The 18,487-nt window shown below is 40.3% G+C and overlaps 1 protein-coding gene across 5 annotated transcripts in view; it reads left to right on the forward strand.

Annotated features, from left to right (window-relative positions):
• The window catches only part of sdccag8 (SHH signaling and ciliogenesis regulator sdccag8), a 327,951-nt gene that overhangs the window by 245,284 nt on the left and 64,180 nt on the right, over nt 1-18,487 (forward strand). For all 5 annotated transcript variants that reach the window (XM_080200751.1, XM_080200752.1, XM_080200753.1 and 2 more), the window contains one exon: nt 781-912. In XM_080200751.1, coding sequence (XP_080056877.1) covers nt 781-912 — 132 coding nt within the window. The remainder of the gene's footprint in view (nt 1-780; nt 913-18,487) is intronic.

Raw genomic sequence — 18,487 nt, forward strand, 5'->3', positions numbered from 1 at the left:
CTTCTTGTTGGTATTTTTTATTGACTAGCACTGGTGACATTACCTGCAATTATCAGCCCAAGCCTGGATCCAATCCAGAACTCTGCTGTAGGTTGGCCTGGATTGTTACACAATTGCAGGAGTTGAGTGAAATTTACCATTGTAGAATCATCAATAAGCAGACCCATCCCTGACCTTGTGATGGTTGGAAAAGCCATTAATGTAGCAGTCCACAGACTGCCTGGAGCTATGACGTTTGGCCTCCAATAACCACCTTCAGGTACAATTCTGGCCACTAGAGGGTTTTCCACATACACCCATTGACTTCAGTTTTACAACAGCTCCTCACTGCCAAATGTTGGTCAAATGTTGCTTTTGTTGCCAAGAAAAGCTATTATCATTTCAGAATAATGTGGTCAAAGTATGTCAAAGGCTGCAGAGAGTTTGGGAAGGATTAATGGACTATCATTACAGTAAGAGGGAATGTTATTTGTGACAATGGGTGGGATTCTCCAGCTGTTCTCTTGTCCTGCTGTAGTGGATGGAGATGTGACTGAATGCCAAATTCTCCATCCTCGCTGGCGGCGGCAGAGCATGAACGGCTGGAGAATTCCAGCCTTTGTGTTTGGAGTTGGATATTTTGTAATGACTAATTAATAATTAACATTCTCATTCATCACCCTTACCTCTTCCCATTACAATAGATTTGCACATGGACAGGCATTATTGTTGTTTTATTCATTCAATGTTTCTGAATTTGGTCTTTCCTTAACTATTTCCATCTATAATATATATTTTCAGATCAGAGGTTGGCCAACTTTGCCAGGATAAAGAGTATTTACAGGAAAGATTGGAGAAACTCCAAGCAAGAAACGATGAAATGGAAAACCAGTGTATCCAGCATGGAACAATGCATGAGAGAATGAAACAGAGGTATGTAGCATTCACATAGTATTTCTTTGAATGTTCCTGAATTTCCTTACCAGCACTTCTCTATTTTGATTGAATGGAAGCAATTAATTCCTATAGCAAAATAAAAATCTTGTACAATAGAACAGAATACTGTTGTGTTCAGTATAGTTATGAATACCTGATCAAAGGGTGGAACCCTACTAAACTTAATCATAGGTAATGTATGATTTCTGTTCAACAAATAACCTTTAAATATACAATCCTATTACGTTATTAAATAATCCCCAATTATCTGCTTTCTCGGATCTGTGATCATGAAAAATAAAATCTGAAAAGTACAGTGATCCAGCTGCCATACGTATTACATTTTGGTGGTGACTACAGTTCATGCTCCCAATCAGTCACCATTGGAAATGTTGAAACAGGATTGACTTCATTTTTCTAGTACGCAATCTGTTTCTTTTAACTGGTTTTATTTAAGAAAAGGGATATAGTTCATGAGATTAATTGCTCCTCAATGTACTTTTGTTGATTTTGGGACTACTTAATTTAGTGTCATGCTATCGCTGTACTGCCTCTCATTAAAACCACAGTAGTAAACCTGCCTGGAATTAGTGAATCACAATAATTTATTTTTATTTAACTCAACCCTGTTTCATAAACTAAATGTGTGTTAGGTGTTTGTAGTTTACAAAAGTAACAGTGCCACTTCTGTCATGCTAGGCAGGAAGCACTTGCTTTGTGATGCTTATGTGGTCAGATTCAATCCATTTTTTTTTCATAAACCAATGATTGCTGATATAATACTATGCATTGATCACCTAATTAGCAATCTTTCCTGAGCAAATTTGATTTCCTGAATCTCCGGTTACTGCACATTTGATGTTGTAATTCTTAAATCCACCTATTCCATACTGCAAATCTGCTGTGGAAAGGAATGTGTATTTTCATTCAAATTCAAGAGCTGGATGAGATTCAAGTATTATGAGCTGGTTGTTTTCCTTACAAACAGTCTATAGAGATCTTTACACATAACTCTGATCCAAATGTAACATTTTTTGGCAAGCTTGTGATTCATTAATCAGGATTCAACTGCAGCCCAATTAAGGATATAATAATCTACTCCATCGTAAGCATTCTGTTCAGATTGATTAGAAATACACCCACACTTTTCAATCTGATATGAATTATTTAAAAAATTAAAAGCTTTCATATAGAAATTAACGAAGAGAAAAGAATAAATGTATTGTCAAGTTTACTTATTCACTGCATGCTGTCCATTCTTCTCATCTGCAGTAAGTTCCACAGGCTGATAAATGCCATGTAACATTCACACCACACAAGTATCAGATACTGACCATCTCCATCAAGAGAGAATGAAACCATTGCCCTTGACATTCAATGGTATTACCATCATTGAATCCCCACTATCAATATCCTAAGAATTAGCATTGATCAGAAAATGATATGGAGCAGCCATATAAATACTGTGGCTATAAACGCAGGTCAGAGGCTAGGGATCCTGTGCTGAGTAACTCACTTCCAGACTCCCAAAGCCTGTCTACCGTCTACAAGGCACAAGTCAAGGGTGTGATGGAATACTGACAACACCAAAGTCGGAGGAGTTGTAGACAGTGAGGATGGATGTTACAGTTTGCAAAGGGACATAGATAAGCTGCAGAGCTGGGCCGAGAGGTGGCAGATGGAGTTTAATACGGAAAAGTGTGAGGTGATTCACTTTGGTAAGAATACAGGGCTAATGGAAGGACTCTTAGTAGTGTTGACGAGCAGAGAGATCTCAGGGTACACGTGCATAGCTCCCTGAAAGTTGGCACCCAGATTTATAAGGTTGTTAAGAAGGCGTACGGTGTGTTAGCTTTTATTGGTAGAGGGATTGAATTTCGGAGCCGTGAGGTCATGTTACAACTGTACAAAACTCTGGTGCGGCCGCACTTGGAGTATTGTGTACAGTTCTGGTCGCCGCATTATAAGAAAGATGTGGAGGCATTGGAAAGGGTGCAGAGGAGGTTTACCAGGATGTTGCCTGGTATGGTGGGAAGGTCTTATGAGGAAAGGCTGAGGGACTTGAGGTTATTTTCATTGGAGAGAAGAAGGTTACGAGGTGACCTGATTGAGGCATACAAGATGATCAAAGGATTGGATAGGGTGGACAATGAGAGCCTTTCACCTCGGATGGTCATGGCTAACACAAGGGGACATAGCTTTAAATTAAGGGGTGGTAATTATAGGATGGATGTCAGAGGTAGGTTCTTTACTCAGAGGGTAGTAAGGTCGTGGAATGCACTGCCTGCAGCAGTTGTGGACTCACCAACTTTAAGGGCGTTCAAATGGTCTGTGGATAGGCATTTGAATAACATTGGAATAGTTTAGGTTAGAGGGTCATTAGATTGGTTCCACTGGTCGGTGCAACATTGAGGGCCGAAGGGCCTGTACTGTGCTGTAATGTTCTATGTTCTATGTTCTACTGTCCACTTGCCTTGTTGAGTGCAACTCGCAACAACACACAAGAAGCTTGACACCATCCAGGACAGAGCAGCCCATTTGATTGGCATCATAAACATTCACTTCCTCAATCCCATGTACACAGTGGCAGCAATGTGTACCATCCACAAATACATTGCAAGAACTCACCAAGACTCATTAGAGAGTACCTTTGAAACATACAACCGCTAGCACTATCTAGAAGGACTAGGGCAGGAGACAAATGGGAACACCACCACTTGGAAGTTCCCCCAATTTGACTTGGAAATATATTGCTGTTCCTTTACTGTTGCTGGGTCAAAATCCTGGAATTCCTTTTTTCATAGCACTGTGGGCGTACCTACACCACATGGACTGCAGTGGCTCAAAAGGGCAGCTCACCAACACTTTCTAAGGGCAATTAGGGATGGGCAGTAAATGTTGGTCTAGCCAGCGACACCAACATTGCATGACTGAATAAAAAAAAAGTTACATCTGCCACCTTACCAGGGCTAGACTTTGAGGCAATAGTCCTAGATAGTGTATCAGTGTTGAGGTAATCACTTCACAATTACAGTACTCATATTTTAATTTGTGTTTTATGCAGTACCCACTTTTAATTATTTTATTTTACTGTTCAGTTGTTTTATTACGTTAATAGTTTGATATCTTTTCTTCGGTTAAGTTGTATTAATCTTTACACAAACTGTGTTGCAACTCGAATTGAGTGAAGCAAATTAAATCCCACTTGCCAGAATTGTCACCGATCAAGTTCAATACAAAGATTCTTCAAACTAATACTTCTTAAAAAGATAATGGGAACAATTCTCCCAAAAAAATTCTAATTGTTGATGTCACATAAAAACGAGTAAATCCCACTGGCTTTTTCCGTGGGATTTTCAAAATGAATCTTCCACATTCTGAGCACTGCAGAGTGCCCTGGCATTAATCACACACAAATTCAATAGGTGAGGCCTATTCCTTCTGGAGAGGCCAGTTGTGTAGTGCTAAGTGAGCCACTGTGCATGCATCGATCTGTCAGCACCGAGATCGGCACATGCACAGTGGCCCCGCGCGGCTGGCCTCCCAATCATTAGCCAGTGCTCAACCACACCCCCCAACCCCTGGCCCAACTTGATCTCCCCACACCCCCCCGTCCCCACACCGGCAACCCTGAACCCCCTGCAATCCCAACACACACCCTCCCTGCAGCCCCGACCACGCCTCACTGTGATGCCCAGCCTCAGTCGCTGGCCTTCCTTCTGATCGCAATCCCAGTGCAGATTGGCAGCATGACCCCCCACCCCACCGATCTCTCCCCCCAGAGGTCCTGCCCCCCATTAGGCCCCATCCCCAGGCACTGACTGATGTCCAGTGGGCAGTGCCAAGATGGCTCTTGGGCATTGGCTCTTTGTCCCTTGGGCAGTGCCGAGGGCTCAGGCTAGCACTACCAAGGTGGCAGTGTCCAAAGGCACATTCCTTCTGGCACCCGACCCTCTGGGGGCCTCCTTTGCCCCCTCATCATGCAAGCAGGGTTGGGTCACCAGCTTCCCATAAGTGGGGAGCTATACCAAACCCCCTTGGAGTGAAACACTCTGGCGGAGGTGGAGAGACTAGCAGGCCCAGAGTTTTCAGTCCGGGGCCCACTAATGATGTTTAAATAGGATTAAAAGGTGATTTGATTAAATTATGCTGCTCTGCACCAGAAATCGGTGTGGAGCTAATGGCACAAGAAGTCCAGCTGCCGGAGACACGTGCAGACTGTGGCACCCAGGAGGGAGCCCTCAAAATGGCTTCCACTTGAGTCTCCCAGCCCACTGCCTACAAAAGCAGCGCAGTAGGCTAGGGGAATCGTCCCCAGTATCTTTGATAACAGAACTAACACCATTAGCACAGTAAACATTGAAAATTACATTAAGTATGTGGTCATTGATGCCAACATAAGAAAGAAAAATGTAGAACTTGCATTTATAAAGCACCTTTCATAGCTTCAGAACACCATAAAATGCTTCACAACCAGTGAAGTATTTTTGAAGTGTATTTGCTATTGTTGTACCATACGAAACTGAAGGGTTTAACAATATTGTCAGTTTTAACTGTGTTTTCCGTAATAACAATATCACGGTGAAATGCTCAAATACCAAGATTAAAGAGCAATAAAGCAAGGTTAAGTTTATGGTTTGCACTCAATGCGTGATTGATAAGTTGCCAGTAGTTAGCTGTAACGTGAGCCTAATGTATGACCTCTATGTTCCAGTTGGTTGGCTGCCCGAGCACAAAACAGTCTTACCTTCCTCCGGAATGCTTGGCTGCACTTTTTTTTTCACTTGTGCCCAGATTACAAGGCTTAAACTTAATTACTTTCCAAGGCTCTTCCTTGTTTTGTACTTGTTTTTTGCAAGACCCTGTTGTAAGTTGTTGGGCAAAATTCGGTTATTTGTAGTTTTAGATAGTTAATATTTATTGTTAAACTGCTAGAAACAGTATACATTGATTGATTAAAGATCCCAGATATGAGCTCTCCCCATGCTTACTCCTACTTGCAGCTATGCCCAACACTACATTGATGCGTAGTTACCACCATATACCTATATGTACCAATGATAAGGAAGGACTTAGAAAAAGAGATAATCAGCCATGGGTATCTAAGGAAGTAAAGGAAGGTAAAGGAAGTAAAGTATCTAAGGAAGGAGGAACTTCTTCACTCAAAGGGTGGTGAATCTCTGGAATTCTCTGCCCGTTGAAGTGGTGGAGGCTGCCTCGCTAAATATTTTCAAGAAGCGGGTTGATGGGTTCTTGATAAGAGAGGGGATTAAGGGTTATGGGGAGAGGGCGGGAAAGTGGAACTGAGCCACAACAGATCAGCCATGATCTTATTGAATGGCGGGGCAGGCTCGAAGGGCTAGATGGCCTACTCCTGCTCCTATTTCTTATGTTCTTATGTTCTTATGTTAAAGGAGGGTATCAAATTGAAAGAAAATGCATACAAAGTGGCAAAGATTAGTGGGAAGCTAGAGGATTGGGAAATCTTTAAAGATTAGCAGAACGGCACAAAGAAAGCTATAAAGAAAAGTAAGTTGGATTATGAGAGTAAACTAGCTCAGAATATAAAAACAGATAGTAAAAGCTTCTACAAATATATAAAACAATAAAGAGTGGCTAAAGTAAACATTGGTCGTTTAGAGGACAAGAAGGGGGATGTAATAACTGGAAATGAGAAAATGGCTGAGGTATTGAACAGGTATTTTGTGTTGGTCTTCACAGTGGAAGACACAAATAACATGCCAAAAATTTATGGCAGGTGAGAACCTAGAAACTGTCATTATCACGAAAGAGGTAGTGTTGGGCAAGTTAATAGGGCTCAAGGTAGACAAGCCTCCTGGTCCTGATGGAATTCATCCCAGGATACTAAAAGAGATGACAGGAGAAATAGCAAATGCACTAGTAGTAATTTACCAAAATTTGCAGGACTCTGGGGTCGTTCCTGCAAATTGGGAAACAGCATATGTGAAGCCACTGTTTAAAAAAGGAGGTAGTCACAAGGCAGGTTGGTTAGCTTAACTTCTGTGGTAGGGAAAATGCTTGAATCTATCATCAAGGAAGAAATAACGAGACATCTGGATATAAATTGTCTCATTGGTAAGATGCAGCATGGACTCATGAAGAGAAGGTCATGTTTGACTAATTTGGTAGAATTCTTTGAGAATATTACCTGTGCAGTGGACACTGGGGAACCTGCGGATATGGTGTATCTGGATTTCCAGAAGGCATTTGACATGGTGCCGCACCAAAGTCTGCCACATAAGATAAAGGTGCACAGTATTACGGGTAATGTATTAGAACATAGAACAGTACAGCACAATATAGGCCCTTGATGTTGTGCCAAGCTATGTCCAAACCCAAGATCAAGCTATCCCACTCCCTATCATTCTGGTGTGCTCCATGTGCCTATCCAATAACCACCTGAAAGTTCCTAAAGTGTCCAACACCGCTATCACAGCAGGCAGTGCATTCCACACCCCAACCACTCTCTGTGTAAAGAATCTACCTTGGACATCCCTCCTATATCTCCCACCATGAACCTTGTAGTTATGTCCCCTAGTAACAGCTACATCCACCCGAGGAAATAGGCTCTGCACGTCCACTCTATCTTTCTCTCTCATCATCTTATAAACTGCTATTAAGTCACGTCTCATCCTCCTCCACTCTAAAGAGAAGAGCCCGAGCTCCCTCAACCTTTCCTCATAAGACTTACCCTCCAAACCAGGCAGCATCCTGGTAAACCTCCTCTGCACTCTCTCCAATGTTTCCACATCCTCCTTATAGTGAGGTGACCAGAATTGAACAAAATGTTCCAAATGTGGTCTCACCAAGGTCCTGTATAGTTGCAACAAAAACTCGTAGTTCTTAACTCAAACCCCCTGTTAATAAACGCTAATACACTATAAGCCTTCTTTACAGCTCTATCCACTTGAGTGGCAACCTTCAGAGATCTGTGGATATGAACCCCAAAATCTTTCTGTTCCTCCACATTCCTCAGAGCTCTGCCATTGATCCTGTAATCCGCATTCAAGTTTGTCCTACCAAAATGAAACACTTCGCACTTATCAGTGTTAAACTCCATCTGCCACTTTTCAGCCCAGCTCTGCAACCTATCAACGTCTCTTTGCAGCCTACAAGAGCCCTCCACCTCATCCACTACTCTACCAATCTTGGTGTCATCAGCAAATTTACTAACCCACCCTTCAGCCCCCTCTTCCAAGTCATTGATAAAAATCACAAATAGCAGAGGACCCAGCACTGATCCCTGTGGTACACCATTGGTAAGTGGCGTCCAGTCTGAAAATTTTCCCTCCACCACCACCCTCTGTCTTCTATGAGACAGCCAGTTACTTACTCATTTGGCCAAATTTCCTTCTATCCCACACCTCCTTACTTTCTTCATGAGCCTACCATGGGGAGCCTTATCAAACGCCTTACTAAAATCCATGTATACGACATCAACTGCTTTACCTTTGTCTACACACTTAGTTGCCTCCTCAAAGAATTCAGTCAAATTTGTGAGGCAGGAGTTACCCCTCATGAAACTGTGCTGACTATCCCAGATTAAACTGCATCTTTCCAAATGGTCATAAATCCTATCTCTCAGGACCGTTTCCATTAACTTACCGACCACCGAAGATTAACTGGTCTATAATTACCAGGGTCACTCCTATTTCCTTTCTTGAAGAGAAGAACAACATTCGCCACAGATATTAGCATAGATAGAGGATTGCTTAACTAACAGAAAGCAAAGAGTGGGGGTAAATGGGTGTTTTTCTGGTTGACGATCAGTGATTAGTGGTGTGGCTCAGGGATCAGTGTTGGGACTGCAGTTGTTTACGATTTACATAAATGATTTGGAGTTGGGGACCAAGTGTAGTGTGTCAAAATTTGCAGATGACACTAAGATGGGTGGCAGAGCAAAGTGTGCAGAGGACGCTGAAAATCTGCAAAGGGGTATAGATAGTCTAAGTGAATGGGCGCGGGTCTGGCAGATGGAACACAATGTTGATAAATGTGAGATCATCCATTTTGGTAGGAATAACAGCAAAACGTACTATTATTTAAATGGTAAAAAATTGCAACATGCTGCTTTGTAGAAGGACCTGGGTATTCTTGTGCAAGAATCTCAAGGAGTTGGTCTGTACGTGTAGCAGGTAATTAAGAAGGCAAATGGAATTTTGTCCTTTATTGCTAGAGGGATGGAGTTTAAAAACAGCGAGGTTATGTTGTAGCTGTATAACGTTCTGGTGAGACCGCATCTGGAGTACTGTGTACAGTTTTGATCTCCTTATTTGAGAAAAGGGTGCAGAGGAGATTCACTAGGTTGATTCCAGAGTTGAGAGGGTTGGCTTAAGAGGACAGACTAAGTAGACTGGAGCTATACTCATTGGAATTCAGAAGAATGAAGGGAGATCTTATAGAAACATATAAGATTATGAAAGAAATAGATAAGATAGAAGCAGGGAAGTTGTTTCCACTGGAAGGTGAAACTAGAACTAGGGTGCATAGCCTCAAAATATGGGGAAACAGATTTAGGACTGAGTTGAAGAGGAACTTCTTCACACAAAGGGTTATGAGTCTGTGGAATTCCCTGCCCAGTGAAACAGTTGAGGCTACCTCATTGAATGTTTTTAAGGCAAGAATAGATAAATTTTTGAACAGTAAAGGAATTAAGGGTTATGGTGAGTGGGCTGAGTCCAGGAAAAGATCAGCCATGATCTTATTGAATGACGGAGCAGGCTCAATGAGCCAGATGGCCTACTCCTTCTAGTTCTTATGTTCTTATTATATGTGCCAGTGTCTTATTAATTGCATTGTTAAGATTTAATAGCAATTAATTCGTTAAGGTTTGAGCAATTACATTGTTAAACAGATTGGCACGGTGGCATAATGGTTAGCATTGCTGCCTCACAATGCCAGAGACCTGGATTCGATTCCCGGCTTGGGTTACTGTCTGTGTGGAGTCTGCATGTTCTGCCTGTGTCTGCATGGGTTTCCTCTGGGTGCTCCAGTTTCCCCCCCACAGTCTGAAAGACATGCTGGTTAGGTGCATTGGCCATGCTAAACTCTCCCTCAGTCTACCTGAACAGGACTGGAAGTGATTTTCACAGTAACTTCATTGCAGTGTTAATGTAAGCCTACTTGTGACATAATAAAAAAAATTTGTATATCTGTACACCGATCAATGGGGATAGCTGAAACACTGGAAGGTTGGAATAGTGTTGACTATGAACTAAGTCATTAAACTCTTTCCAACAAAGGAAGTATTCGTTTTAACTTCACCAACTAGCGGGGATCCAGTGAACATTGATATCAGAGAATAGTTGGCTTAAAGGTGAAAATTGGAAACTAAGGTCCCTTCTCAAACAGAAGATTCTTGTTAGAGTTACTTTTGAGGAGAATGGTTGAAACCAAGTATAAAATCTCAGGGTATGATTTTCCAAGCTGAACATCATGACCAATAGAAGAATAAAATGGATATGTAGACATAGGTTATACCCTGACCAAAGAAAAAGCAAGATATGGCCTTGGCACTTTTGCTTCCCACCAGAACCTTGACAAGTGCAAAGTATTCTTGGAGCTTGAGATTCATCAACTAAACACTGTGGAAGATCTGGAATTTTTAAAATTCATGGACAAAATTTTCATGAATATGTGGCATTGTATAAGACTTTCCTAAATTTAGAAGGCTAAATTGTTATTCCATAGAAGAATATAGCATAGAAGAATTTAACAGATTATGTACTCATTGCAGAAATTCTATTTGGAGATGCCTAATTCAGAGATTGTCTTCAAATTGTTGGATTGTGCTAAAGTATTGAACTTGAAAAGGTTCCAGGTCTTTACTGAAGTTAGATCATCAGAAAGAGATTAGAACAGATGTCTGAAGCTTTAAAAATATTGTGAGAAAACATTAATTTCCAGCTGTTTCTTGGACCAATGGAACATACAGCAGTGACACAAAAAATGGAAGATTCAATGCTGTTGGCATGGGATGAAGTACAAAGAACACCAAATATAAGTATTGAGGACAGAGACCCTTTTGGCAGCTCTAATTGATGACTATGGGTAACTATGGCTGGAGAATGAACCCCAGAAATAATGGAGAAACAGGTGCTCCAGGTGTGATTGGAAATAATATGTGATAAGTTATCCAAAATGGAATAAGAGGTTTTTTGAAATGACACACGCCAGCTAAGGATCAGAAGGGGTAGATGATGATACTGATCAGTCAGAAAGAATTGCACTGATCATCAAAAGCTTTATTCTGGTGATAGATGTTATGGAGTTATACAGTACAGATGAGGCCCTTCAGCCCATCCAGCCTGCATTGTCCTAGTGGCAGACTCATTCAGTTGTGCTCTACTAGATAGTGGTTGTACATCCACAGTATGCCATTGGTTGGATTGGCTAAACTGCGACCTGCATTATCTAAATGGTAAAAACTGAAATAAAATTAAGAAATATGAAAGTTCAATTCATGGTCAGGGATGAGAATACAGTAAAACACTAAAGAAAGTGGTTATTCCATGTAACATAAACCATTTTATCAGCACAGATGTGGTATCTAGTGAAATTCCCTTAGTATTGAGTAAGCCGTCTATGAAAAAAGCCTCAAATAAAAATCGATATAGAACATGAAAAGCCAATGATTTTGGAAATCTTTAGATTTAGAGTTTTATGCAATCTGGACATCATTCTATCACCTTAACATGACCTAACATTTTGAATCATAATGTTAAAGAAGTATGATGATGTCATGTGTAGGAGTTAAAAGTTGTTTTAAAACTACATTGGCTGTTTGCCTATCTATCTTGGCATTGGTTAAAAAATTCTACTAAAGGATGCAGGGGTAGTGAATGGTGAACGTACTAAACATGTGGAAGAGATCTGTGAGAAATACAATATATACAGAAAATATAGGACACTTTGCATTCGCAAAAGACTTTAATGAAATTGTAGCAATTGAATTGAAGACATGGGATTAAGACAAAAACATTTTTTGCTTGCACTTCATGGACATGGCAACTAGATGTAGTATGTCAACAGTAAGATATAGAAAAAGAAAAAAGGTAATTGTGGACAAGATAATGGGAAAATGGATAAAACTGGACTGAGAGGACTGGATAAATTCCTAACTGACAATGGGCTGGGGAGGTGGAATTTTACAACGGTGAATTTAAAAGTATGTGTGCAAATACGAACATCAGAATGATGAACACAGCAGCGGAAAGTTCCAGTAGTATTGAGATGTGTGGAAGAAATCACTTATTAATTGATGAGCTGCTTCACAAAGTCTTACTGACTAACCAAGCTGTAAGCTGACTTCTGACCTAGCATGGGCAGTTATTGTGAAGAATTCTCTTCAAATGGTTGGAGGATACAGTCCCTATCAAATAGTTTAGGGGGAAAACTGGTTTATGGAAAAAAACTCAAAAATATCTTCAGTGATGGTGGGATCATTCTCCAGCCTTGGAAAGCACTACGATTAGATCAACTTTTTCCAAGGATTTGAATGCCCTGCATGCAGTGGGAGAAAGGCATTCATCAAAACTGAGGTTTCAGAGAAAGTTTGGTGAGACATATAGCACCACATTAGGCTATCAGAAATGTAGTTTAACCCATGAGATGTGGTATATTACAAAAGAGAAGGACAGAAAAAAGAGAAAGACAGAAAGAAAGATAAGGACCTAGTACGCTTATGGACAATGATGGAAAATAGTAATTTTACATCATGGGAATCAAATGGTTAAGGTACCTTCCTCAAGGCTAATTGGCACTGATTATCCATTCACAGAATTTGAATAGGAAATGGAAAGTGAAAAGGCATCATGCAGTTCACATAAGATATCTTGGACAATTATGAGGAACAGATGACAGCAGATAAAGAGACAACTGAATATGAGCAAAGTGACACTGAAGCATGTAATAATGCTATTTATCCTAAAGGACAACTAGCCAAAGTCAGTACTAGAGTAACAAATATGCCAGTTGGTGTCATTGTATGGAGGGATACCACCATAGTAGGAAGAGCAGGAAAATCCATTGATAAATGCAAATATTGGTTGAATGTGCAAGGTGAGGGACAGGAGGGTAAGACCCCATGATTTGGCAAAAATGAACAAAATATGTGGAAGGCCAGAAATTGTAGTGTGACTTCTGAAAGTGGACCAAAAAGTGATCATGGCCCAAGGAAAATATCATGAACTTACAAAAGGGACTCTGGTCATTGAAGGGAGAGATTGTATAGCAGTAGTGTAGAAAGAGAGAGGCGGTTGAGTAGAGGTGATAATTTAACAAGAACAAGGATCATAGAACAGGTGAACAGGTTGGGAATGTCAGTAGAAATAGAAGCCCATATGATCGAGAAGTTTTAGTGGCTACTAGTTGATAAAAGATGTCAAATAAAAAGTGTTGCAAAGTTGGAAATAATTGTTGGTGTATAAACTGAAATACCAGACATGGGACAGCCAGCCTTATCACACAGTTGGATACACACAGTAAAGATATTTGCTGATGACATGCAGCTCATGGTTATGAAGAAAGACTTGGTGATCAAGATGTCAGGATGGATTCCCCTACTGCAGGGAAGTGAGTTTGGGTTATATTCAGCTAAAGGCAGAACCATCAATGTTCTATTGGTATCATAAAATGAAACTAGCAACCATCTTTATAATGCATGTTAATGATTTTCTGTGAGGAAATTTGAGCAATGGATGATAAATAAAGAAAGAATTTAAGGTTGGAAGTCAAGATTTGGGGCCTTTAAATTTATAGAGTTAGACATTAAGCAGAATAAGTCAGGAATGACTTAGAATCAGCAGTCTTATTGGGAAAACACCAATTGCATCCCAATATATTGGATCAGGTCCTCACAAAAAGAGAAACCTGCATCCAAGGAAGAAATAGACCAAGTAAGAAGTTTGATTGAACAGCTGAACTGATAGTACACTAGTAATGCTAGTTATGGAACAGAGTGCTATGATGAAACATGCGTCTGTTGAAGTTTGAGAGCAAATAAAACATTAAAGAAATTAATTCAGAGAAATGTACACTCCAGTTCCCAGCCTTAGATGATCCAGAAGATTTGAGGTTGCTCATTTTTTACGGTGCTTCACGTTCTAGTCTTCCAGGTGGATATTCTAACACTGCAGGGTTTATCATATTCATGGTGGAAAAGAATAATAAATATTGTCCATTGGTCTGAGAAGCAAAGAAAATAAGAAGGTTAGGCAAAAGAACCTTAGTTGTTGAAACATTGGCATTAGTAAAAGCAATAGATATGGGGGTATTCTTTTTATTCATTTGTGGGATGTGAGCATTCTGTCAAATTGAGCACTTAATGGATTGCCCTTATTGTCCTCTAGTATGTGATGGTGATGATGAGCTGCCTTCTTGATGTCTTAACTGATCATTATCTGATATCTGAGAACTACTTGTGTGGGGCCTGATTTTCCTCCACATCCTCATTGAACATTGCTTAGACGGAAGGTCCAGTGAAAATGAGGAACATTCTAAATGTGAAAGAGTGTTTATAAAGCTACACTTCGTCAGCAGTTCATTAGTGGGTGTGTGCACTGTGGCAATGGCATTGCCACAGTGCACACACCCTGGCGGCAGGGTGGGTGAGCCATGCAAAACCCCATAGACTCCAGCAGGACTGAAACCTACTGTCGGGGTGGGGGAGCAAATATACTGGCCTTTTCCTCTTTCTGTCTTAACATTCCCATAATGCATTGGAAGCATTTCAGAAGACTTAGGTTATGTCCTTTTGTCCTGAGGCACATGTCCAAGCTCTTCAAGTTAGATTTACTCATGTGGCCCAAAACAACTAAGGCACATGAGGTTGATGAAAACCCTGTGATCAATGTCAAAAATTGTTAGCCACCTGTTCATAAGATCATAAGAAATAGGAGCAGGAGTAGGCCATTTTGTCTTTGAGCCTGCTCTGCTATTCAATGAGGTCATAGCTGATCTGATTGTGGTCTTAACTCCATAATGCTTGCTTTTCATAATGCTTGACTCCCTTGTAGATCAGAATCTATTTAACTCAAGCTGATTGTATTGAATGACACAACCTCTAGTGCCTTCAAGGAAAAGAATCCAAAGACCGCTGAGTCTCTGAAAGAAGAAATTTCTTTTCTTTCAGTCTTAAATTGGAGACCCCTTATTTTGAAACTTTGCCCCCTATTTCTAGATTTCTTTGTGAAGGGAAACATTCTTTCAACATCTACCCTGTCAAAGCTCTTCAGTATCTTATACGTTTCAATAATAGCACTTATCATTATTTTAAACGCCATTGAGTACAGGCCCAACCTATTCAATCTTTCTCATAAGACAATCCCTTCAGCTCAGGAATCAACCCAGTGAGTCTCCCCTGAACTGGTTCCAACACAACTATATCCTTCCATAAGTTTGGCACGGTGGCACAGTGATTAGCCCTGCTGCCTCAAAATGCCAGGGACCTGAGTTCAGTTCTGGCCTTGGGTGATTGTGTGAAGTTTGCACGTTCTCTCTGTGTGGGTTTCCTCCGGGTGCTCCGGTTTTCTCTCACAGTCCAAAGATGATTGGCCATGCTAAATTTTCCCTTTGTGTCAAGAGGATTAGCAGGGTAAATATGTGGGGTTACAGGAATAGGGCCTGGATGGGATTGTTGTCAGTGCAGGCTCAATGGACCTGGCTTTCTTCTGCACTCTAGGGATTCTATGATTCTAAGAAGCTCAAAACTGTATACAGATGTGGTCTCATCAATGCCCTGTATAGTTGTAGCCCAACTTCCCTACTTATATACTATATCACCCTTACAAAAAGATTAACATTCCACTTGCCTTCCTAATTATTTGTTGTACCTGCATGCTATCCATATGTGATTCATGTATGTGTACCCAGATATATATGTACTGCAGCACTCTACAGTCTCTCTTCATTTAAATAATATTGGGCCCTAACTTCCCCCAAGTGTCAACCATGGTCAGATTGCCACTTTATGTCCACTTACCTGTGTGGATTTTCTTTTGTGCCTAATTATGTGAATATTTAGTAGGTCCAATGCAAGTGTAAACTCCAGTCACCCATCTTTATTGAACACGTGAGTTTATTTTGAAACCAGCAGCTGAGTGCAATAAATTCAATTTTCTGTTTAAGTCCTATGGAGTAATTTTAGTGAATAAAGATTTAATTTGGTCTTTATTCAGCTTAAATAAAACAGTACTTGCTACACCATCACACTCTGCCTCAGACATAACACATTTTACTGAACAGATTGTAATTAAAATGCTTTTTTCACTATTTCAGACTAATATGCCTCCACTCTTTATAACACTTGCAACCTTATGCTTTACATCATACTGGAATTGTAGCCACTGGTCAGAATGCAGCCAACTTATTTGTGAAGGTTTTCACCTCAAAATCCATTGATACTGTTGAGCTTTTAAGCTGGAACATTAACTGGATAGCTTACCACAAACAGCGACGTTATGCATTGGTGACCACTAAAAAAAAATCATATGATAGCAGACGCTGTGTTTATTCCATTATGTGGATATGCCGGCGTTAGACTGGGGTAAACACAGTAAAAAGTCTGACAACACCAGGTTTAAGTCCAACCAATTTAATTGATAGTAAATTCACTAGCTTTCGAGGTTACCCTCTTCACCTGACGAAGAGGGTAACCTCGAAAGCTAGTGAATTTACTATCAATTAAATCGGTTGGACTTAAACCTGGTGTTGTCAGACTTTTTACTGTGTTTATTCCATTACATTGAAATGTACTTTTCTAGTATTTATTGTTTTTTGATAGGAGTTTACTTTATTTCCAGTTGGGCCACTAGTTTAATTTTTAAAATATTGACATCTTCCTTGGAGTGGTATGCAGTGGATATGTGCCATTTTTATCATGATACTATTATGTGCAAGTAACATGTTGCATTTCAATGTATCACCAAGTCATGCAAGTGCCTACAATCAAAAACATTACCTGCCAGTCATTCTTTCAGGAAGACAGTGCCTATTAAATGAATTCATACTTTCTCATCTGTCACTTCTATGACAGAACTAGAAATGCGATTGACACAGACGGCTTTAACGGAGGGGTTGGGAACAGAACAGGCTTAAGAGGCTGAATGGGCCCTTTCTAAGTAAGGAGCTTCTCTCCATCCCTCCACATAGTCCATGTACAGCTATCAAGAAAAAACTGAGCACTAATGAATCTGGTCAAAGGGATCTTGTCATTTCATACCTAGAAATGACAAGATCCTTGATTATCACCTAATTATCTGTTTATATATCAGTGTGCCAAATTTGATAAAAAGTTTCACCAAGTATGCACCTCACTATTAAAATATAGAGAGAATCTTTAGATCATGATAGTTATCCTAATGAGTTTGGATTTTGATCTGCTGTTATCCAAGCTCACAGAACAGTCTTTTGGAATAGCAGCAACATGTGAGCGATACTGAAAAACACTACTGTTTCTGACTGCTATGTCAGTCAGGAGTCTGAACGATCTACTATGCAAAGTGCAATCCAAATACTCCATGGCATGGCTGTTAGTCATCCTAAACAGAAAATGGTTTCATGCTCTTTTGGCATTTTATTCACACCCAGATAAATCTAATCTGGAGAACAATTATTCCATTTGCATGTATTAGGACTCCTTGAATCTGTGTTGATTTGGCAAAAACCTGCATGATATTCATTGTTTCTTTCATGCGGAAAAGTAGGTCACCTAATTACCGAACAACGGCTATCCAAATGAATGACAGGGAGCATATAACTTGGCGACTCACTAACTAATAAGGCTTTTGGGGATTAATTGTTTCTGCTCTAAATTATGGTTTCTTCCATTGCAACTGCTGTGGCTCTCATATAGGAGAAATTTGTAAATTAGATACATGACCTTCACCAAGTTCACTCTTGGTACTGTACATTGTAATTAGTGAGATGGCAATGATGCAACTATATGCTGCCTTCTTCATTCTAAAATTATTAGAATTAATTCAAATCTAAGGAAATATATACTAGTACTTATTGTTCAAGGCATTTCAATCAATATTAACCATAAGTGTTTCACATATTCCATTCCTTTATTCACTGTAACACAATCCATCAAGTTTTCATTCATTAATACTAGAAATTTTATTGTCCAGAATTTTCTTTGGCTTTTGAGGGAAACAGTAGTTTTCCAAAGTAGCTCAGATAAGGATCTCCCATCTATGAACAGGTCCATGAGAAACAATGGGCAGATTGGACCTGTCAGGTAAATAAGTATAGAATCGTACAATCCCTACAGTGCAGAAGGAGGCCATTTGGCCCAATGAATCTGCACTGACTCTCTGATGGAGCACCTTATGCCGGTCCGCACCTCGACCGTATCTCTATAACCTGACGCATTTACCTTGTTAATCCCCTTAACCTATGCATTTTGGGACACTAAGGGAAAGGTTAGCATGGTCAATCCCCCTAACCTGAACAACTTTGGACTGTGGGAGGAAACTGGAGCACCTGGAGGAAACACATGCAGACACAGGGAGAACATGCAAACTCTGCATTGACAGTCATCCAAGGATGC

The sequence above is a fragment of the Carcharhinus amblyrhynchos genome, chromosome 12 (genome assembly GCF_965287045.1).
Source record: "Carcharhinus amblyrhynchos chromosome 12, sCarAmb.v2.hapA, whole genome shotgun sequence".
In the NCBI taxonomy this organism is placed as follows: Eukaryota; Metazoa; Chordata; class Chondrichthyes; order Carcharhiniformes; family Carcharhinidae; genus Carcharhinus; species Carcharhinus amblyrhynchos.